This window comes from Impatiens glandulifera, chromosome 5 (assembly GCF_907164915.1).
Source record: "Impatiens glandulifera chromosome 5, dImpGla2.1, whole genome shotgun sequence".
Lineage (NCBI taxonomy): Eukaryota > Viridiplantae > Streptophyta > Magnoliopsida > Ericales > Balsaminaceae > Impatiens > Impatiens glandulifera.
This window is the reverse complement of record NC_061866.1, coordinates 45,328,461-45,352,705: the sequence shown is the minus strand read 5'-3', so window position 1 is coordinate 45,352,705 and position 24,245 is coordinate 45,328,461. Positions and strand designations below refer to the sequence as shown.

Genomic DNA, 24,245 nt, shown 5'->3' with positions numbered 1-24,245 from the left:
TAAAAATATTTCAAACTCATTACAATTTTTTTAAAACTCACAAATCTAAATACGTAATTGCCTCACCAATCACGTTATCTAGTCTCTAGTCTCTAGTCAAGAGCAAGAAAATAAAATTAATTAATTTAATTTCTTTGACTTTTCCAATCCAATCTAGCTTTTAGCTCCATCACTAATGTATATAAATATGGCCAGTCACCATTTGTATAATTATTATCATCGTACGTAGTCATGAATCAGATAATAGTAGTGGTAATTATTTCGGTTCTTCTGACCGCCGGTTTTACGGTTGCTCAAAACTGCGGTTGTGCCGCAGGGTTTTGCTGCAGCCAATTTGGCTTCTGTGGCCAAACAGCAGAATATTGTGGTGCCGGCTGCCAGTCCGGTCCTTGTACCGGCACCAGCACCGGCGGTGGCTCCTCCCTGGATACCATTGTGACTCAGTCTTTCTTCGACAGCATAATAAATCAAGCCGCCGCCAGCTGCTCCGGCAAGAGTTTTTACACCAGATCGGGTTTCCTAAACGCAGCCGGTTCTTTTACTTTCCCAGCCGGGTCGGGAGATGACGCTAAACGCGAAATCGCTGCTTTCTTCGCTCACGTCACTCACGAGACAGGACGTAATAAATTTTTAATTAACATTTCTCTAATTAACATATATTATAATTGTTTTGAATAAATTAATTAATGTTTGCAGATTTTTGCTATATTGAGGAGATTAATGGAGCATCCCAAAACTATTGTCAAGGACCAAATCCATGCAACCCAGATAAAAAGTACTTTGGTCGTGGTCCGCTACAATTGACGTGGAACTATAACTATATTGCAGCCGGGAATAGCCTCGGGTTCGATGGGTTAAACAATCCCGAGATAGTGGCCAATGACCCGACCGTGTCCTTCAAGGCGTCACTTTGGTTTTGGACCAACAATGTTCAGGGACCTTTCAGGTCTGGAGGGTTCGGGGCCTCAATCCGAGCCATAAACAGCATAGAGTGTGATGGGAAGAGGCCCGATCTCGTTGAAGCCCGCGTTGGTTACTACACGGATTATTGTAACAGATTCGGAGTGTCGCCCGGAGACAATCTACGTTGTTGAAACTGTCCATAGTTCGTATTGATGGAGGTGGAATAAAGAGACTGGTCGATTTTGCTGCTTTAAACTCATGTTTTTCTCTTACCTTTTTACCAATAAAAATGTGGCAAATGACTGAAAGCTGAGAAGTAATAAAATAAAAACCTCCTTTTTTATAATTTCATTACCTTATTGACTTCATCACAAGTCACAAGGATGGTCTCCAAAATGGGTCTAATTAAAGTCTAAACAAATCAATTTTGATTACTGTTAAACTTTTTGATAGCCTGTGTAATTTTACAATTTTATTTTGTTAGTTATAAGTAGTTTATGAATTTGATATAAGGGTGTAACTAAACCCATAAACCGAATTGAATCCGCTTAAATCGAACAATATCAAATTGAAACCAGCCAAACCAAATTTAATATAGTTTCTTTTTTATCAAACTTATCCCAACGATCCAGCATCACTGAAACCGACTGTTTAAAAAATAATATTTAAATAGAATGTTTAAAAAATAATATTTAAATAAGACAAAAGAAAATTAAATCTTAAATTGACAATGATGAGTGATATATATATGTTATAATAATATGATAAACATTCAAACTTATTAATAAACTATTAAAGATATTAACTTAGTATCTGATAAATTTAATTCAAAATTATTGACTCATCTTTTATTAAACAATTCTTAGTATTAGTATTAGATAAATTTAATTCAAAATTATTGACTATTTTTTATTAAACAGTTCTTAGTATATATATATATATATATATATATATATATATATATATATATATATATATATATATGTGATTTTATTCATAATATTTGTTTTTTTATATTAATGAAAATAGGTATACGCTGTTATATATATATATATATATATATATATATATATAACATTTTAATAAATTTATCAATCAGCCTAATCCTAATCCTCAGTAGAACCTGTCAAATCGACTGTTTAAAATTTAATAAAATATTAGTGGTTTTTGATGTGTATTTCAATTGATAAATCGAACTGAACCGCTTATCTATTAATTTTATTTACGTGATTATAATTTGTTGTTATGAACTCCTGAGAAAGTAAAATCAAAATTGATTTTTTAGAGTTTTAAAAAATATTGATGTTGTTTTATAAATGGATTGATTTTTGAACTTTTGAATTCTTTATGTAAATGATTTTGGGCCTAAATATTTTTATTAACTTTTTCATTTTAATTCAGATACTTGTTTATATCATTTCTAAAAAAAAAAGGTAAGACTTATATGTTTCATTCATAATTCTCTCTTATTGCAAATACAAAATTTTAAAGCTTTTGATAATGTAAACATTTTTGTTAAAAAGTGATTTTTTTATGGTTTCAAACAAATTAATTATGTATATATAAGTAATAAAGAATAAAAATGCACATTTAAAAAAAAACTTTCACAGACGAGGTTAAAGTTGATCATCATGTAAAAATTTCAGTAAAATTGCATATTAATTAACTAGTTAAAGAAGTTAATTGTTTGAACTTAACAAAAATTCAATTCATTATTAGTATACAATGTTACAAATAAAGTAGTCAATAATTTATAAATTTTAAAGACAATTTTCTTGTGCATTTGTAAATATCAATTATTAGCACAAATTTTGTTTTGTTAAAGCTGATTAATAATTAACATGATATTTAGTATGTACAAGGCTAGTTATCTATAGTATTGATCATTTACATTGTTAATAATTAATTAAAAAAATTAGGTTTTCAGCTTTTAACAACTTTTTGCTATGTTAATCTTGTAGTTTTAATAGTTTTTATTATTTAAAATACCTCAAAATTAAGATTGCATTTTATAAAATTTAAAAATTAAATACTGAATATTATACAGAAATTAAATATTGAATAAACTAACTAAATAATTAATTAATTTTATAAAATATAAACTAATATTATAAAAACATTTAAATATATTTTATCATTTTCATAAAAATAAAATTTGAATATTCAAGCAAAAAAAAGTAAGAAAGTGTTATATAAATATATATTATTTACAATATTAATTAATAAGGTTGAAGATAATTATCAATTATTAGGTCTATGTGATATTTTATCAAGTTTTTCGTTAAATATTTATTATTTGTTATACGGCACCTATGAATTAGAATTATAAATATGTAGACTATAGCTATTATGCTATATTTAATTTATTTACTTGCTATAAACTATTTCAATCTATATTAGAATGTATCCATTGTTGAAAATTGAAATCATAATTCATTAAATTAGAGGTGAATATTGCGTCATGATAGAACAAGAATAGAATAACATGTTCTATTCAGGATTTAAAATTTGACAGTGTCTTTTACTGTTCATGTATTAATAATAGAAATATTTATTTAATTGATTTAATTGATTTAATTTTTAGTTGCATGTAACTAATTAAGATCAATCATGTTAGGATTCAGATTTAAAACGCACAGGTCGACACGGTGTATGATTCTACACAAGTCACAATATATAATTATATGATAAAATCAAGAAAAAAGTTAAATACTTTTTTAATGTTTTTTTATGTTCAAATAGATAAAAAAAATTAAGTAACATATTTTTCTGTAAGTCCCAATTTTAAATATTATTTTTTGCATATATTATTAGTATTTCATAATTAAATATGTTCTGACATTAGATGGGCACAAGTGGCGTGACACAAACACAAAGTGCCTTTTGAAAAAAAAAACATTTTAAATGAAATCACAAAGTTTTACCTATGTTCTCATAATAGAAAAAATATAATAGAAATATCTAATTTAATGAAACCTAACCAAGTCTCCTTTTCAATCATCTGTTGATCATATTGAATGAAAATACTTATTTATAACTAATTTCCAACATATGAAAATGTATTAATCTCATTGAAAAGAGTATATTAATTTGATGAAATCTAATTAAGTATCTTTTTAATTATCTGATCATTTTGGAATCAAAGTATTTATATATATATTATATAATTGGAGAGAAACATCCGTGGGGCTGTGAATATATACAAACAAACAAAACTTCAAACCTCTTCTATTCATTGAAAACTGCATCACTGCAGAGTAACTCTAAACTAAATATCAGCTCATTCTTTATAAAATATTGTGTTTCTCTATTCCACAATCCAAATCTAATTAACCATGTATGGTAAGTAGTTTTCTTTGAGTTTTTGTATAATTTGTATGGTAAGTTTTCATTCTATCTTAATTTATTTAATTTGTTGTTTTGCATAAATCAATATCTTTATTATATCATTTATGCATAAACAATTTTTAAAATAGAAAAATAAAAGAGTATAAGTTATTCTATTCTATTCTTATTAAAAACTTTTAAATTGAAATCATAGTTCACAATTATAGGTCGTGCTAGTTTTTTAAAATTAACAAAAATGATTTTTAAGTAATTGTTTTTAATATTATTTTAAACTTTGTTTTCATGTTATTTTTTTTTTGTTATTTAAGAAAAATATTTGAGGGGTAGGAATTAATATAGTTTGCAATGAAAATTTTCAATATGTCCAATGTATCATAATTGTGCCAAAGATTTTTTTAAAACAAATAGTTGGAACAATATTATTTAATTAACAAGTTATTTCGTTTAGCTTTAATTCTACCTAGTTCAAATACAACTACAAAATAATCATTTTCCGCTATGAAACTTGCTTCAAGTAAAAACCCGGATTCAATTATTGCTGAATATTATATATTTTAAAATGATCGTATATCCCAATTTTAATAGCAAATGAATGCCTACACAATTTTTATTATTATGTTATATTGGTTGTATTTTTACCTTTATTTTTAAATTCTAGTTCCGCCCTTTGAAAAATCAATATTTTTATATCTTTTGGATACAAAATAATTGTGGTTAACGACATACTCATTATAATTTGGGTTAAGGCTAGAAATGAGGTTGTGTAATATGAATTCTTTCATATAATAGTTAAGCTCAAATATGGTTAAGTTTATGAGTTTTTATAATTAATTTTATAAAAGGAATAGGTTTGTGTCATGTGCTTATATTAATTATTTCATATAATTATAAGACTAATTAAATTTTAATGGTTGACAGTAAATACTTATATCTCTAAAATTATGAGTTTAAATTTTCATAATCGTTTTTTATAAAATATATAGTAATAATAATTTTATGAAATTTATAAAGTTGTTTCATTAATTTATAGTTTTAAGAATAAATGATTTGTATTATGCCTAAAGATAGACAATTAATTTGTTTTAAAGGATTCATTGGTTAATATATATATATATATATATATATATATATATATATATATATATATATATATACTATTTAATATATTTTTATAAAATATATTAATAAATTATTTTTTAAAAAAGATTCTATGTTTCAATAGTTTATTTTCTTAAACCATCTCTCTGTTAAATAAGTTCTATTTTATTTAACCATTTACAAAAAATATGAAAAGGAAACAAATAAAAAAAAGTGTCAAAACACTTGAAGACGATGATCAATTTTGAATGAAATCAAAATTGGGAATATTACAACTGATTAAAATTTTGAGTTAAGTTCAAATAATTTTAGAAAAATTAAATGCTTATAAATGTTATTGACGATGAATTCATATTTTAAATGATGGATAAAAAGATATGAATTATCGTGTATGTATACACAAGTCAATAATGTATTTTTTTTCTTTGAGAATTTCAATTTAACAATTAAATAATTTAATTTATTAAATAAATATGAGAATAAGTGTTGAATTTTAAATAGAGAAATGAGTGTGGAAGAAAATTTAAAAAAAAATTACTTGGCTGATGAAAAATAATGAAAACAATTTCTCTCTTCACTCTTATTTATTTTTCTAGCCAGTTGGTGATAACTTGTTCTAACTTTTTTTTTCTCTCAAATTCCATCACTATCAATCCTCTTTTAAATAAATTAAATTTATTTAGTATTAAACACTCTTGTATTTAAAATTAAATTATATATATCGGTTAACTTTTTATATCTTATATCATTAACTTTAAGACTTGTTTGGTTTCTTATTTTGATTTTTAAAAAATCTAAAAAACTCACAAATTTTTCATTCATTTTTATCAATCTAAATAAAATATTAATTTATTTTTCAATAAACATTAATCATATTATTTAATTATATTAAGTCTTGTTATAATATTTTTCTTAATTCTTTTTTATTAGAGAACAAATTTATATAAATAAACTGAATCCTAACTAGTTCTAAAGTAGTACAATTAATAATACCAACTTGTACCAAACGGCGGCTAGTCAAATTTGGCCTTAATTTGATATTTAGGTTTTAGGTTATTTAAGGAATTTACCTAAAATTCAACATTATTTCCGTCTATTTAATCACTAATTTTATTTATTAAAATATCAAATTTACATTTTATTTAATTATTTGAAATTAATTTATCATTTAAGATAGAGAGAAAAAAAATTGAAATATTTTTTGTCTTCCAACCATAAAAAATAAATATTTTGAAAATTTAATCAAATAATTTTATTTATAAAAAAAAATCAAGAAAAACCCAACAAACCAAATATAAAAAAGTCCTTCCACATTTTTATTCTCTAATGTATAAATTAGGCCGTAAAATGAGTCGAATCTGACTTAAACTTGCGTAAGTTCGAGTCAACTCGATTCAGTAGTTATTAGATCGACTCGAATTTAAGCTCAAACGAGTTTATAAATTTGAGTTCGAGCTCAACTCGACTATTTACCTACAAGATTGACTTAATTCGAAAATTTGAACAAAAATTAAATTTTCAAGTTCGAAAGTATGAGATAATAGGAAGAAAGGAAGAAACTCTTTATAAATAGATAAGATTCATATAAGACATGATTAATGTTTTAAATTTTGAACGATTGGGTTGAGTACTCATTTGTTGCCCTAATATAAATTATGGACTTTTAATCTTATAATTTAAATATTGTTTAAGAAACTTAAGAACTCTATAATGTGAGAGAATTGAAACATTATGTCAAGAAAATAAAATTAGTTTCCCCTTAAATATTTCTTTGACTTTTCCAATCCAATCTAGGTTTAAGCCATCACTAATGTATATAAATATGGGCGGCCACCGCTTGTATAATTATTATCATAGTCGCCATGAATCAGATAATAGTAGTAGTAATTATTTCGGTTCTTCTGACCGTTGCCAGTCTTTCGGTTGCTCAGAACTGCGGTTGTGCCCCAGGGTTTTGCTGCAGCCAATTTGGCTACTGTGGCCAAACAAAAGAATATTGTGGTACCGGCTGTCGGTCCGGTCCCTGTTCCGGCACCGGCGGTGGCGGTGGCTCCTCCTCCTCCTCCTCCCTGGATGCCGTTGTGTCTCAGTCTTTCTTTGACAGCATAATAAATCAAGCCGCCGCCAGTTGCCCCGGCAAGAGGTTTTACACCAGATCGGGCTTCCTAAACGCAGCCCGTTCTTTTAAGTTCCCAGCTGGGTCGGGAGACGACTTTAAACGCGAAATCGCTGCTTTCTTCGCTCACGTCACTCACGAGACCGGACGTAATTATTAATTATAATTAAATTTAACATCATATTATAATAATTGTTCATTTGAATAAATTAATTAATGTTTGCAGATTTTTGTTATATTGAGGAGATTAATGGAGCATCTCAAAACTATTGTCAAGGGCCAAATCCATGCAACCCAAATAAAAAGTACTTTGGTCGTGGTCCGCTCCAATTGACTTGGAACTATAACTATATTGCAGCCGGGAATAGCCTTGGGTTCGATGGCTTAAACAATCCCGAGATAGTGGCCAATGACCCGACCGTGTCCTTCAAGGCGTCACTTTGGTTTTGGACCAACAATGTCCAATCACCTTTTAGGTCCGGAGGGTTCGGGCCCTCAATCCGAGCCGTAAACAGCATAGAGTGTGATGGGAGGAGGCCCGATCTCGTTGATGCCCGTGTTCGTTACTACACGGATTATTGTAACAGATTCGGAGTGTCGCCCGGCAATAATCTACGTTGTTGATCGAAAGATTCCATAGTTCGTATTACTACTGGGGGTGGAATAAAGAGAAGTGGTTGTTTTTGTTGTTTTTTTTTCTTCCTTTTTTACCAATAAAAATGTGACTAATGACTGAAAACTGAAAAGTAATCAAATAAAAACCTCCTTTTATATATATATATATATATATATATATATATATATATACTTTCATTACAATATCGTCGACCTCATCACAAGCCACAAGGGATTGTAACAAAAATTGGTCTAAAGTCTAAACAAATCATTTTACAATTTTATTTTAACAAGTGGTTATGAATTTGATACAAGTGGTTATGAATTTGATACAATTATGCCTTATTAATTAAGTGATTGAAATTAAGTCATTCTATACACAATTGGATATATGTAAAATCAAAGTTGATTTCTTAGAGTTGTAAAAAATATTTACTTTTTTTTTTAGATGGATTGTTTTTTAAGCTTTTGAGAAATCTTGATGTAAATGGTTATGGCTATGACCAAGAAAGGATTTACCTTATGGTCTTAAACAATATTATTTAACTTCAATATTACTTAATTACTTCACTAACTAATATATATCCAAAAACAAGCAAAGTCTCACACTGATACCTGTCTCATCTATAATTTTCTCTTAATATAACTGAAGTCCGTCACAGATTTTAACAAACTTTAACTCTAAATTATGGATCATCTCTAACTCTGAATATGACAAATTTTAATGTAATTTAACTATAGTTGTGAATTCAAAATTTTAAGGCTTTTGATAATATCAACATTTTGTTAAAATTTTTTTATTATTATTTCAAAAATAAATTTGTGTATATATATATAAGTAATAAAGAATAAAAAATACACATTTAAAAAAAAAAACAAAGACAAGGTTAAAGTTGATTTTAAAAAAATCAGTAAAATTGCTTATAACTAGTTAAAGAAGTTAATTGCTTGAACTTAACAACAATTTATTATTAATATAGAATGTTACAAATAAAGTAGTCAATGATTTATTAATTTTAATGACAATTTTCTTGTAAATATGTAAATATCAGTTATCGGGACAATTTTTGTTTTAAGCTCATTAATAATAAGCGTGGTCTTTAGTGTAGTTTATTAATTCAAAGTTTCTGTGTGTATATGCATGTTTGTGAGAGTTAATCCATGACATGTCTTTAAATGAAAATAGATTCATTGTCCATGAGGCAATTCTTGAGGCCGAAACAGAGGTGTGGTCGGAAGTTCATGAAATTCCTCCACTTCCGTATAACTATCAACACGGAGAAATGAAAAAGTTTACAGTACTTTCTATCGATTATTTAAAGACGGAGAAATGAAAAAGTTTACAGTACTTTCTATCGATTATTTAAAGACTGAGAAATGAGTTTCGAAGCCGAGTAAGGTGTACTGTAATCAGTTTACCTAATGATTAGAAAGATTATTAGGTTGAACGTATGTGAGATCAATTATACTAATAAGCGTATGGTACTTAAGTCTCTATTGGGTACTTTCGGTTGTGTTATTTATTGTTTCAGCGAGACGAAGATGCAGCGTATGAATCAATGTGTTGTTAGGAGTATTTGTAGTGGCTTTGTGGCGGGAAAACTCTCAATTCTGTGGGAGCCTCAAGTGAGATTTTCGTGACAAGGAATGATGACATTTTCGAAAAAATGGATGTTAGTATTGAAATATTTTCTGTGAGCGTTCAGTTGAAAAATTATGGGGATAATTTTAGGTGGGTTATCTCGACTGTTTATGAGTTTGTCATTCCACAACTATAAACGGAGATTTTTTTGAGTTGGCTAGTGTTGTTAATCTATGGGATTTTCCTATTGTGTTCGTGGGCGACATGAATGAGGTTAGATCCCCTTCTGAAAGAAAATGTGCGAGAAGACTCACGAATGTTATGCGAGAGTTTTCTAAAACTATTGAGAATCTCGAGCTTCTTAATTTACCATTAGAAGGATGTCAATATACTTTTAGGAGAGGTTACAGTCATGGTGGGCTCGTTCAGTGTTGTTTAGACAGGTTTTTAGTAAGCAATTCAATTTTTTCGTGGGGTAGCTAATGTCTTCCAGAAAATTCTTCCATGGAGCTTTTATGATCATCGACCTATCTTGATTGAGCGTATGTTGGTTTTGAGAGTTTGTTGCCTATTTAGGTTTAAGAATAAATGGTTGATTAAACAAGATTTCCTTACGAGTGTGCAAACTTGGTGGGAGAACCAAGTTATACGTGAGTCACATTCTTCCAAGATTTTTGTTAAATTTAGAGATTTTTAGAAGCTGCTTAAAAGTTGGTTTGTAGGGACCGTCATTTTTTCGATCTAAGGTCGATAGTTTATGCTATTAGATCAATATATGTTATTGAAAGGGCTGAAGAGGTGCGTGACTTTTTGGATTTTGAGATTAGCTCTCGAATTCATTTGATTAGTGAGTTGCTATCTCTATGAAAAGAAGAGAAAATTGGGACTCGTCGGCATAGTAGGGCTACATGGTTAAGATACGTTGATAAGATTAGAAAATTTTTTCATAGTGTTTCGAATGCTCGGGCTAGAAATAATGCGATTAATTTTATCTCGATTCTCGGGGTTACTCATGAGAGTGAGCCAACTATTTTTGCAAACATTATCCAGATTTATAAGAATCTATTTCTCAAACCGTTTATCAATAGGCCAAAGTTAGACGACATAACTTTGTGACTATTAGTTCTGAGCAAATGTGTATTCTTGAGAGACGCTTACGATGCATGAGGTGGAAGATGTTATTAATGCGTGCGGTAGTGACAAGGTTCCAGGTAGCGATGGTTTCACTTTGGCTTTCTTAAAAAAGGTATGACCTTTCCTTAAGGGGTTGTTATGGCTGCTATTGAGCACTTTTATTGTTTCTCCACTTTCGACAAAAGTTGAAATTTTACCTTAATTGTTCTCATCTGCAAGCTTCAGAAACTATAAATTTAAAAAAATTTAGGCCTCTAAATTTTGTCACGTCTTTTTACAAGATTATATTAAAATGTTGGAAAATTATGTTGCGGTCTGGTGTTAGAATCAATTATATATGTTAACCAAATGACATTTATTAAAAAGCGTCAAATCTTTGATGTGGAGTTGATTGTCAATGAATGCATTGATTCAGGTAACTCTAAGGTTCTCAATGCGCCTTCGTCAAACTTGATATTGAAAAAGTTTATGACCATGTTAACTAGGATTTTCACTTCGATGTCATGGCTAGGATGAGAATGAGTGAAAAGTGGATTCGGTGATAAAATTTTGTAATTCCACAGCTAAATTTTTTTTTATACTGAATGGTAGTTCTCGAGACAGATTACATTATCTATTCTTAATACATCTGGGAAACCAATTTCATTCCCCAATACACCATCTAATCTCTCAATACATCTGGGACACCAATTTCATTCCCCCATACAACATCTCATCAACGATGATTACAATATCTGTATTATTTTTATCCTATAAGGCCTTGTTCTCTTTGGGTTTTTTAAAAAACCTATCCCAAAACAATTTTCCAATAATCACTTCTCAACAATCATATCACTCATTTCATTAAACAAAATACTAAAATACCCTCTATTTTAAATTATTATTTTTTATTTTATTCATATATATCAATACCCTTTAAGTCTTTTTACCAAAAATAATCATCACTTCCTCAAAATCATCACCAATCATTATCTTTTTTCTTCTCTAGGTTTTTTCAAAAACCCCAATCCGAACAAGGGCCAAGAGAGAAAAGAAATTTCTTTTATTCTACTAACAATAATGAAACCAAAATGGAAGAAAGTGAAAACATTCATCCATTAAAAATAGCAAGAATTTAAAGTTGTAGAGAGATACTTTGAAGTGTTTATTTATGGGTTTACAATCATGTAACAAACAAAAGAGTTCATTCCTTGGAATAACTCGCGGATGAAGAAATGCTTTGAGTCTGTGAGGTTGTATTTGAAGATATTTTTTCGAAGAAAACTAAGCTTTGATCGTCGCCTTCTTCAACAATGACTTGAAGAGCCCGTGGAACCGGAGACTGTTCCACGTCTATAACCCCTTCAAGGACCTGAACCACTTGACCCATTGTAGGTCTATGTCCTTCCCAGTCTTGTATGCACCAGCAAGCCACCCTACAAACTCTCATCACCTCCTCAGGTTCGGCACTTTCCCTATCCAGTCTAGCATCCAATAGACTCATAATATCTCCCCCTTCTACGGCCAAATTGGCAGCCAAAATGGGGAAGTACTTCATTCTCCCATCTCCAAAGTTCCTTCGTCCTGATATCAACTCGAATAGCATCAGCCCGTAGCTATAAACATCCGCTTTTGCCGTTATAGCTACTCCCGATATCCATTCCGGAGCAAGATACCCTATTGTACCTCTCATACTCGTCAGCACCCGGCTGAAATCTCGACCCATGAGCTTCGCCAGGCCGAAATCTGCCACCTTGGGACAGAACCCGGAATCTAGAAGGATGTTTTCGGGTTTTATATCGCAGTGGACGATGCAGTCTCGACACTTCTCGTGTAGGTAAGCCAAGCCCCGAGCTATTCCAATGGCAATTTGGTACCTGGTTTTCCAGTCCAAAATAGATTTTGAATCGTTTTGACGGAAAAGAATTGAATCCAGAGAGCCGTTTTGCATGTACTCATAAACGAGCAACTTCTTGTTTCCTTGGGAGCAGAACCCGCGAAGACGGACAAGGTTAACATGTTGAACGTTCCCAATCGTGCTCACTTCCGTCCGGAACTGCTTCTCTCCTTGGCTGATACTATCGAGCCTCTTAACCGCGATCAACGTTGAATCAGGCAACGTCCCTTTGAAAACAGAGCCAAACCCACCACCTCCTAGTTTCTCCGAGAAGTTTTTGGTGGCCTGTTGCAAGTCCCGGTACATGAAAGAAACCAAATAACCTTCCACATCCGACCTCTTTTTCCTCCTCAATATAACGAAGATAAAGATGCCCAAGACAATTACAGCACCAACCGAACCTATAACGACACCGATAGTCTTTTCGGGGTGGCTACTCTTGCTACTAGCAACTTCTTCAAATTCTTCAGCAGCAAGTCTGATGTAAATACTCCTGCCATTACCATCGTTTCCAGCGAGTTGTTTTAGATTCCACAACTCTCCATTCCAAACCGAACATAAGTTGTTGTCGTAAGAATATGCAGAGCACGAGCAGTCATTAAGGCAGGAAGAAGCACATGTCTTAATATCCCTTTGGTCGGGGAGAGACTTTGGATTCCCAGGAAATCTCATGTTGGTGAACAGCTTGAACCCGTCTTGACGTTTATTATTATTATTATTAATATTTCCGCATTTCAAATCGAACTTCCTAACACAGCCACCTGAAAATTCATTGAGATCCCAATCATCCTGTGACTTGGGATTGAACCCCTCCAAGCAATTGCAAAATTTCTGTGTGATCTGATTGCAGGCTCCATTTCCTCCACATATAGCATAAACATCACACTGTGATGTTGGCTGATTCATGATTATATTCCATCCAGCACCATCCACCCAAGTCGCGACCCTGATTTGTCCAGTTACATCCATAAATGCTCGACCAATGGTTTTAGGATCATACATGTAATACATAAAGTAACTCTCGTTCTCATTGTTCACATAGCTGAAGTTGAATTGGAAGCCGAGCCTCATCTCGGGCACCAAGCTGAAGTACTGACCATTCCATGGGCCACTAGTCCAGTACTGCTCGGATCCATTCCGCCGAAGTAGATATTGATTGTTAATTCCATCAAGTTCTAACGAAAATAACCCAGTTGAAGGATCCTCAGAGTTTTTCCAGGAAATGAGGATCTCGCGCGTTTGAGTGCGTTTGTTATATGAAATTTTGCACCAGGCAACAAGTTTTGGGTTGGGTAATCAAAGCTCTGCCAAATTGTGGACTTTGAGACGTCTTTTAGAACCAGATTGCCATCATCACCTAGGGTCGCTTCAATCGGAGATGATGATGATGAGATGTTGGTGGACCAGATGGGTGTTTGAGATTCGTTGAAAATGGCCAAATTGTTGTTTAAGATTCTGAGTTGAGATGAATACCTATCGGAGATGGGTTTATCTCTGTTAGCTACCCAAACCACAGTTTGATTAGCTGCAGGGAGATTGTTATACCATATTCCTATGTAGTTTTTGTTGGAATCTTTACTTGGTCTGAAGAAGCCAAGTGCGAAGATCCCACCTGCTGAAACAATGGTTTGATCTCCGGAAAGTGTTTGATTTGCAGAGATGGTGTTAGCAGCAGCTCCATGAGAAAGCCCATGTTGGCTACAGAAGAAGCAAAGGAGGACAAAGAAAAAGACACTAATGCTGTTCTTCATGATGAACAAATACTATGAGAGATGATCAGAGAAAGAGAGAAGAAGAAGAAGAATTGAGATCTTTCAATTAATCTGTTTTTCATGAAACTTAATTTATAGTGCTCTTGGCGGGTTTTTTACTTAAATGCACGTCAACAAGACTTATGAATTGACCATCTTTATTTGAATAAATTATTATTTAAATATATTAATATATAACACGTTAAGTTTACATTTGTATTGGGCATAATTTCTAAGATACAATCAAATATTTTACGTGTAATGGGGTTGAAAAGTGTGAGAAAATAAAAGACATATTTATTAAAGATTAAAATTAAACTGTAAAAATTAAATTTCTCTCTCAAATTTTTTCTCTTCAAATATATAAAGATTTCTATCTTTTAATTTTACAAAATTTCACCTATTATAAATAGTTATTTTATAATAATAAATTCATATTCAACCACTCAAAAAAATGTCAAATTAAAGCCAAACACGAAATCAAAAATTCAATTACTCAGTTTTTTTTAGGCAGTAACGAAGGAAAGCCTCAAAGAGACAAATTTAAAGAGACATCTTCAAAATTTGGATACAGTCGACAAACAATCTGGTAGTGGCAAGGTAACAGCTAGAAACATGTATGCCCATAAATGTAATCATTAAAAAAAGGAAAATAGTTACAACAATCAAATTTGATAGTGCAAAATTACAAGACATTGATTTAACAATAGAGAAACATTGTTAAGGAAATGAAGGTTAGAGCAACTCCAACCGGCAACGCATAACCTATGCCCTTTTCTCCTCCAAACTACCGGCAAAAAAATACCCATTATACGAATCTGTCTTCTCTTCGGTTCATTATCACTATTTTGGTCATTTTTTAAAAATGTATACTTTTTTTAATAATTTTTAATATTTTTACATGTAAATTAATCATTTAACTTATATTTTTTACTTTTAAAATAAAAAAATTATAATATTTTTTAAATGTATAATTAAAACATTAAACTTATTATACTTAAATTTATCTAATTTATTTTATATTTATATGTATCAAGTGTTTTTTTTATTAATAATGTTTGTTTTTATATAATATGTTTGTTTATTTAAATGTATTATTAAATTATTTTATTTATTATGAATTATTAATATATAATTAATTTTATTTTAATTTTATTAAATGAATAAGAAAAGATTGGAGTTAAATAGGTAAAGTTGATAAATATATAGATAATATTAATAAGGTTAGAAAGTTAGTGTAAGAAATGAATATTTTAAAAATATTCTTTTGAGTTTGAAAATGAGTTTTTGGGTTAGAGATAGTCTTAATAATCTTTATTAGGAGGTGGTTTAAAAAGAAACTGATCAGGCTCATTCAAATGAAATAAAACCATCATTAATATATGCAAACAGGTCTTAATTAGTTGAGTACTCACAGAATGTAATCAAATTAAAGAGCATAGAGAATATCATTCATATCAATGAAAAATAATTCAATCTTATATAAACAAATCAGATATTATTTGTGTCCAAGTGAGCCTTAGGAGTTGTCAAAACAAAAGGTTCATAACTAAAGTTATGTTCCTTTGTGCAGTGGCAAATTCCATATATGCATTAAATGGTGAGTGTTTATTTGATGACCTTTTACACATACAATTCCAGCAAAAAGAAAATCAAAGACAGGGAAACATGTACTTTAAAGATAAAAGTTTTGGATTCAATCACAAGACAGATCACGAAGGATTGTTTTATCCATCATCAGATAACATAAATTACACTCTAGAAGTTTCATTTGTACTCTAATGAGTCTCCTAAATTCAGTAAAACATCGATTAATTAATAAATTTTTGTAGTCCTAGTTCGGGACCATTCAGATAAATTAATAATTCGTTAAATTTGTAAGATAATATATTTTTATTAATGCATATAACTTATAAGACCCATATAATATATAAATTAATAATTTCATATTACATGAAAATTATAGATATTTATTCTAAGACGTACTTTTATAATAAGACTCTAATGTAATTTGATTCCTTTTGAAATTGATGTCTTCTTGTATTCTTAATTCATCATGGAGCTATGGCATACTATGTTTATATTATAATTGTTATATAGGAAATAATGATCCATCAACCTACACAATTGATTAGATACTTATAACATTTAAAACAACATTTAATGAACTATCATATCTTATTCTCAATAACATGTTTCAAAGTTTACAAGTTTGTGTGATGAAAATCATCACAACAAAGGGCCATAACTACTGCAAGCCTTTATAAAAAAAAAAAACATTCCCAACCACCTAGGTCAGGGATGCTTCCACATAGCCTAGAAGTGGATCTACGTATGGACTATTTGATGGAAACCTGGAAAGCCTATAAAAAAAAACATTCCCAACTTAGGTCAGGGATGCTTCCACATGACCTAGAAGTGGATCTACGTATGGACTATATTTGATGGAAGCAAATGAGATAGATGGACTGGAAGATCTTATCACATGAGAATCATCAAACAAAGCTACCACCTGGTTCTCTGGGCTTACCAGTGGTGGGGCAAAGCCTGAATCTCCTGTGGGGGATGAGATCAAACACCGCCGACAAATGAGTTTCCAACAGAGTAAACAAGTATGGTGCCGTCTCCAAGCTAAGCCTGTTTGGAAAACCGACTGTCTTTATCCAAGGCCAGGCAGCAAACAAGTTCTTATTTAGCGGCAACAATGATCAGTTGGGTAACAATGATTACTTGGGAAGATCTAGGGAAGATGAAATATACATGGAAAGTAGTTTTAGAAACTATGAGATTGATTCCTCCATTCTTTGGAGGGTTTAGGAGAGCCCCTAAAAGGTATATATTGAGTATGAAGGTTTCCTAATTCCCAAAGGATGGCAAGTAAATGTGCATGATTCTTCAATAAATACTGTGTAATCTTATATGGTTGGTTGCAAAAGAAATTAATATACTTCTTTCAATGGCACTTTTATAATGCAGGTTTTATGGGTATCAAGCATGACTCATATGGACAATAACATATTCCCAGATGCGTCCAAGTTTGATCCATCAAGATTTGATAACCAAGGAAGCATTCCACCTTATTGCTACATTCCCTTTGGAGTTGGGCCTACGAGTTTGCTAAAGTTGAGATTCTGGTCACAATACATTACATTGTCACCCGGTTCAAATGGAAGTTATGCTGCGTCGACGATAATTTCTTTGGACGTGATCCATTGCCAATGCCTACTCAAGGACTTCCCATTCAAATTGTTTCTAGGGAGGAGAAGTAAACCATTAACACTAGATGGCTTCTCTATGGCTAGCAATCAAAATTGTATTTTATAATCAGATGTACTATGCTAATATAAGAATACCAAAAGAAACAAAAAAAATTTCAACTATTCAAGGAAATATGTTCATGTCTAGCACAACAACTTGGTTCTTTCATAATTTCTCACTTCAATTTGGTGTTTTCAACAAGAAATGAACCAAAGATGTCAAGGGTAATATTCAGAATTGGTGTAAGGTGATTGTCATTGAACTACTAATACTAGAAGACTGAAAATAATGTGTTAAAGTTGAGAATTAATTCAGAAAAGTTAAATTAAAACCTAACTAGTTTGAATCTCTTGCTCAAAACGATGAATGAGACAAATAAAAAATTATATATACATGACATGAACCTTAAATATTAAACCCTAAATCATAAACTTTAAACCTTAAACTTTAAAAAATTATATAAATAATATTTTATTTTAATATACAATTTTCTCTTTCCTTTCTCCACTCTCCATTCTCTCCTCTAAGATAGCAAATAAGAGAGGACAGCAAAAATTAATGACCCCATGAAAAAATAAAAATAAATGATAATAATAAATAAATTGTGTATTGACTAAACATCAAACAAACAATTTCAATATATAAGTGTAAGGGTAGTATACACATTCAAATGATCTCAATAGATAATTAATTATAATGGAAAGAAATGTCAATATTTTTTTTAAAACATATATAATCATAATGGAACAAATTGCTTCAATAATATTTGATTTAATTTATTAATTATCCTCTTATTATTCTAAAACAATATAATATTTATTTTAAATTAACTTTTATATTTTATCAAAACTTTACTATACTAATTTACATATTTTAATATTTGAGTTATTCATTCTTTATTTACTACTCTCAAATATATATAAATAAAGAGAAATGATTAGGTGAAAGAATTTGGTGAGAGAATTTGGTAAGTGAATGACTTAACCTAATCTTATTTGATGAAAAATCAAATAATTTCTCTCTTTTCTCTCTTTCCTCCCACTTTTACATTTTCCAACCAATAAAGGTGATGATGAGTCATTCCCTCACCAAATTCTCTCTCTATCACTCCTCATAAATAAATAAATAAGTTAATTAACAAAAATATATAAATATATATTTACAAATTAATAGATAAAGATAGAAGAATTATTAATAAAAAAAATATTAATAGAGAGAAGAGAGAAATAAACTTTAAAATTTTATTTTTAGTTAAAATATCTTACTCGTCTTTCCATATTATTTTTTACAATAATAAAAATATACAAATAAATTAAATATATAATTATAATATTTACTATATATAAAAAAAATATAATGTATAAACAAATATTAATATATTTAAGAAAAATATACATTAATTAATTTATAATATATTTATTTATTAAATAATTAATAATATTATATTTTTGAAAAATTTAGAACCTTACAAAATGGACCAGTACTCTTCAATTGCATAAGTTATCTTATATCTTCCAGATATGTCAGTATGATTCTTGTTTCTTTGCTTCTACCATTATTTGATGATGGATTCTTGTTTCTTTGCTCTACCATTATTTGATGATGGCTCAATCCAGATTTTATATTAAAATTTCAATCATGATCCATTTTAATATTTATTTTGATATTATTTTTTTTTAAAAAAAAGGTTAATTTAATATTTAACACATAATTTATTAAATAATATTTGTATACAAAATAATTTAAATATATGTATTTAACCGCATTAACTTAGTGCCTAACATTCCCTCTTCTTAGTCAATATTTTCAGCTTTGAAGTCTCCTCTACAAACTATTCCTGGCATTTCTTAAGCTTGACTTTAGTGCCATTTTCTAGATGATATTGATAGCTCATACTTTTTTTTTGGAAATTTGTCCATGAAAAATGATGATAGATCACACTTAATTTTGTCATTCAATATTAAGATTTAGTTTTTTTTATTCATATGAAATCCTAACATGTATGTTAAATTATTTTATTTAAAAATAATATTAATATTTGATAGGTATAAGAAAATTACTGATATTTTTGAAAGAGGATTGATAAACTAAATGAAATATTCAACGAAAGTAGGTCCACGAATTCGAGGTGGCCTGTCAGGTGTCCCCACGTCCCAAAAGCGCTCATTTCGGGTCCCAAAACCACTCATTTCGGAAAGGAAAAAAATCCCGAAATGACCGTTTCGAGTTTCGAAACCTGAAATTAATTACCGTTTCGAGACATTTAAAAAAAAAATCTCTCTCCTACCCACGTGTAATGCCACATTGATTCGTGAACTTACTTTCATTGAATATTTCGTTGAGTTTATCATTTTTCTTTTTGAAATATCAAAAATACTGGAAAAAAATGTATAGTACTGAAATTTATCGATACCGAAAAAAGTATGAGATTTTCAAAATTTGGATACATATGTGTATTTACCAAAATAATATTTATAAATTAATATATATATATATATATAATACTTATAAATAATTAAATTTTAATTTTAAGAATTAGATTCACGCATCATTATTATTTTTTCAACAAAATCAAACATTTCTCAACGAATTAACTAATTTATTATTTATTATTGAATATATTGATTAATTATTGCTTACTTAATTATTGTATTTTAAATAATCGAGTAAATTAAATAGTTAATGACATATTTGATCATCGGTCTAATTAAATTTGTTAAAAAAAACTAGTTGATTCTATCTGAGAGTTAATTATTTTTCTCGATGATTTATGAGCTCAATAACTTATATATTGAGTATCGTTTTTTCTTATTTTATTTTTATTTTTTTCTTTTAGTGTAATATTTTATCGTTGTGCTTAAACAAATTTTTTTTAAAATATAAATAGACCTTTTTAAAAAAATATTCTCTAAACATATTTAATGTTAATTTAAATTATACCAACCTAATTTTTAGAAAAATATAATTAAATTTTAATATTATTCGGTATGAAAGGTATAATATCGATATTGTATTGAAATCGCAATATATCCTGGCTAGGACAGGCTAGGACGTACAACCCATTTACTAAAACAATGAGATGTTTAATAAAAGTTTATTATTTTTTAAAACATAAAATATTGTAGCATAGTAGTTCAAGATTAAAACTTAGTATTTTATTTTGTTATGGGTTTTAATCTCATCAAAAACTAAAAAAAATTATCAAATTTTTAAACTAGACTTAGGACAACAAAAAGAAATCCACAATTTTTCTCTGTGGGGCTGGGGCAGCCCAAAACTCGGGGTCGTCTCTGATTGTCTCATACCGAAATTTCTGTATAACAAAATAATCGTAAGGTAACGGTATTATTTTTCATATACCGAAACTTTCGATACGTATACTAATAAAAAAAAATTATCACACTAGTATGATGACAAATAAATGTATTTTTATTAATTATTAGATTTCAAATAAAATTTTAATAAAATTTTATAATAGCTCATTTGAAAACAAATTAAAAGCTAAATATCAATATGCAAGATATAAGTTTAGATTACTTAATAATATATAACTTAATTAGATATATATATTTTTAATTTTGTTGATTATACAAAACTAAATTAAGTTTTGAAAGTGGTTTTAAATGTAACCCAAGTAGTCTTTGAGAATTTCGAGAAGGAAAGCACAAAGAGTTCGGCTATGAACCCTGATTAGATGTGAAATGGTTAAGTGGGAACACTTCATGAGCTCCTTATTCAACTTGTCTTCAAACATGGACCAACTAGTTTAACAAGTCCAAGTCAACAACTTGGTAAACGGGTAATTACAAAATCCCATATTGTAATATTTAATTTATGATTTGATTGAATAATAAAAAAAATAGCACTTATAATTTTGGATAGTGGGAGTGAATAGTGATAATTTTTTACTACATGTTTAAATTTAGCACTAATATAAATATCCCTATTCTCTACTCAACATTGAACCATTCAAACTAGCTACCATAGTCATGAAGCTGATAATAACACTTGTCCTTCTTTTGATCGGGACTCTCACCGGTCTTTCCTCGGCTCAAAACTGCGGTTGTGCCGCCGGCCTTTGCTGCAGCCAATATGGCTATTGTGGAACCACCAACGACTATTGTGGTCCTGGCTGTCGTGCCGGTCCCTGTTCAGGGGGTGGAGGCGGCAGTGACCCCTCTTCCATTGTGACTCAAGCCTTTTTCGACAGCATAATAAATCAAGCTTCCTCGAGCTGCCCTGGCAAGAGGTTTTACACGAGATCCGCGTTCCTCAACGCGGTAGGCTCTGTTAGGTTCCCTGCGGGGTCAGGGGACGACGCTAAGCGAGAAATCGCTGCTTTCTTCGCTCATGTCACGCACGAGACAGGACGTAAGAAAAACATGCATGATTAATAATTAAAATGTTAAATAATAGTTACTAAGTTGAATTTGTTTATGTAGATTTTTGCTACATTGAAGAGATAAATGGGGCGACTAGAGACTATTGTGACAGAACCAACCGACAATATCCATGCAACCCTAACAAAAAGTACTTCGGTCGAGGACCTCTTCAACTATCATGGAACTACAACTATGGTGCAGCTGGGCAAAGCTTGGGGTTCGACGGAGTAAATAATCCAGAGATAGTTGCGAATGACCCGGTTGTGTCCTTTAAGGCGTCCCTTTGGTTTTGGACCACCAATGTTCAGTCTCGTTTTAGATCATCGGGGTTCGGGGACTCAATCCGAGCCATAAATGGCGGGGAATGTAATGGGAGGAAGCCTAATCTAGTTGCTGCCCGAGTTCGATACTACACAGATTATTGTAACAGATTTGGTGTTTCGCCCGGCAACAATCTCAGTTGCTAAAAATGTTGGTTTTTATTAATAATAATTGGTAAAAACGCATGAACTCTTGTTGAAGTTCTTGTTTTATGAATAATGTACAATAAGTGAATTATTGGCTTATAGCCCCCACCTGATGTCGGCCTCACTTGAAGCAATAAAATATTAGTCACGGCTTCCTTTCACTATTATTTACATTAATTTTACAAAAAAATAAAAATAATAATCTTTGTATTTTATTATAAAAATTAAGTTTAGTTTTAAAATAAAAAAATATATATATTTATGAATTCAGAGTTCTTGTATTAAAGAATTTTCAAATGAGATTATTACAGGAACAAAATATTAATGAAATTTAAACAGTTATATATTTATTTGATTTTAGAAAGGTAATTAATTAAAATGAATGTTACAAACACTCCGTACAAAACATTCCATACAAAATGAATGCTAGAAAGCAACCTGGAAAATGACTACCAACTAAATCACTAAACATTAATTTTGTAACAATATTTTAGAGTTTGATGTCTTCATTTGTTTTTAGATTATGTCCTTTTTCACCTCTAGTTATCTATTTGTAATGTCACTTCTATTTATCTATCTATGTTTGCCAAATATTAACTCATTTGAAATTTTCACTACCTTATAATGGCTTGACAAATGACAATTATTTGTGTCATTTGGGACCTCAGCCTCAACATAACCCCAACCTCAATATTAGTCTGAGTTTCAACCACATGAGATCTTGCCGTCGTCCTAGCAAGGTGTTTTCCTCATTTTGCTTTTAAATCTCAATAAAACAGAACAAATTCGGTTATAGATTCAAGCGACATCACAACTTCTTGATGCGACGGACTTACGTTTTCAATCCACCTCTTCAATGAAAAAAATAATATAATAAAGTTATTTTTATTTTTTACTACCAAATCATGTTAAAAAATGGAAAAACTTACCAAATAAAGCAACTAGTCTTTGGCGAGAAAAATCATCTCAAATTCCTACAAAATTTCCAACTCTTAGAACAAATGTATAGTTTGTTTGGTATTTCACCGGTTACTAAGATGATAACATACGTATATAGTATACGTATAGTAGGATACTTTCGCCCGCCTTAGCTATCCCTAATTTTCTTCTCATGATGAAATTCAATAACAATTGTTAAACTCTTAACACACATATAAAAGATGATTTTTAAAATTTCTCTGCGGTAAGGTTCTCCGCAACAAATCTCATAAACAGGAATTCAGTCGATGCGGCAAGGTTATTCTTAGCTGGTTTTGCGTACTCCATTCTCTACGGCCAGCCTGATCCATAAATTATAGTTACTGTGTGAAGAAAATAAATGAGAAAACTAAATAAATACTAAATCGATCAGAATGAATTAGATTGAAAAAATTAGGGAATTAGAGATTCATGTCACCTTACTATATAAAAAAATATATATACTTTTTTTTGGGAGTTTTAAACAAACTTGGCCTTATAAATTTCAATTGTCTCTGTTATGATGTTTGAGAACACCTTATTTGTTACATGTTTAGATGCTTTAATTGTAATTTTATAAATAAACATTATCTTAACTTGTACTTATTTGAATTTAATTTTTTGTGTGCGATTTTTGTAATATTAACAACAAACAAAATGTCTCATTCTTTATTTAGAAAAATATAAGTTAAAAAAATATGAGTCTATCTCACCAGTATTATTGTACAAGCATCATTGACATGTCAAAAGACATTCAT

General features: G+C 29.9%; 2 protein-coding genes and 1 pseudogene across 2 annotated transcripts; 2 read left to right on the top strand and 1 right to left on the bottom strand.

Annotated features, from left to right (window-relative positions):
* The first annotated feature begins 217 nt into the window (after window positions 1-217).
* On the top strand, window positions 218-8,244 carry LOC124939484. The gene is made up of 4 exons (XM_047479957.1): window positions 218-619; window positions 697-1,091; window positions 7,170-7,614; window positions 7,692-8,244. Exons 1-4 carry the CDS (start codon window positions 232-234, stop codon window positions 8,087-8,089), a joined length of 1,626 nt encoding a protein of 541 aa, XP_047335913.1. The 5' UTR covers window positions 218-231; the 3' UTR covers window positions 8,090-8,244.
* Window positions 8,245-11,962: 3,718 nt separating this feature from the next.
* Window positions 11,963-14,465, bottom strand: LOC124940489 (annotated as a pseudogene).
* Window positions 14,466-21,635: 7,170 nt separating this feature from the next.
* On the top strand, window positions 21,636-22,691 carry LOC124940490 (chitinase 5-like). The gene is made up of 2 exons (XM_047481015.1): window positions 21,636-22,052; window positions 22,124-22,691. Exons 1-2 carry the CDS (start codon window positions 21,671-21,673, stop codon window positions 22,528-22,530), a joined length of 789 nt encoding a protein of 262 aa, XP_047336971.1. The 5' UTR covers window positions 21,636-21,670; the 3' UTR covers window positions 22,531-22,691.
* Window positions 22,692-24,245: the final 1,554 nt, after the last annotated feature.

Excerpts from the sequence above, each read along its gene's own strand:
- LOC124939484 (XM_047479957.1), top strand. The coding sequence starts at position 232 with ATGAATCAGATAATAGTAGTGGTAATTATTTCGGTTCTTCTGACCGCC. Across the intron at positions 620-696 it reads CGTCACTCACGAGACAGGAC|ATTTTTGCTATATTGAGGAG; the intron begins GTAATAAATTTT and ends TAATGTTTGCAG. Across the intron at positions 7,615-7,691 it reads CGTCACTCACGAGACCGGAC|ATTTTTGTTATATTGAGGAG; the intron begins GTAATTATTAAT and ends TAATGTTTGCAG.
- LOC124940490 (XM_047481015.1), top strand. The coding sequence starts at position 21,671 with ATGAAGCTGATAATAACACTTGTCCTTCTTTTGATCGGGACTCTCACC. Across the intron at positions 22,053-22,123 it reads TGTCACGCACGAGACAGGAC|ATTTTTGCTACATTGAAGAG; the intron begins GTAAGAAAAACA and ends TTGTTTATGTAG.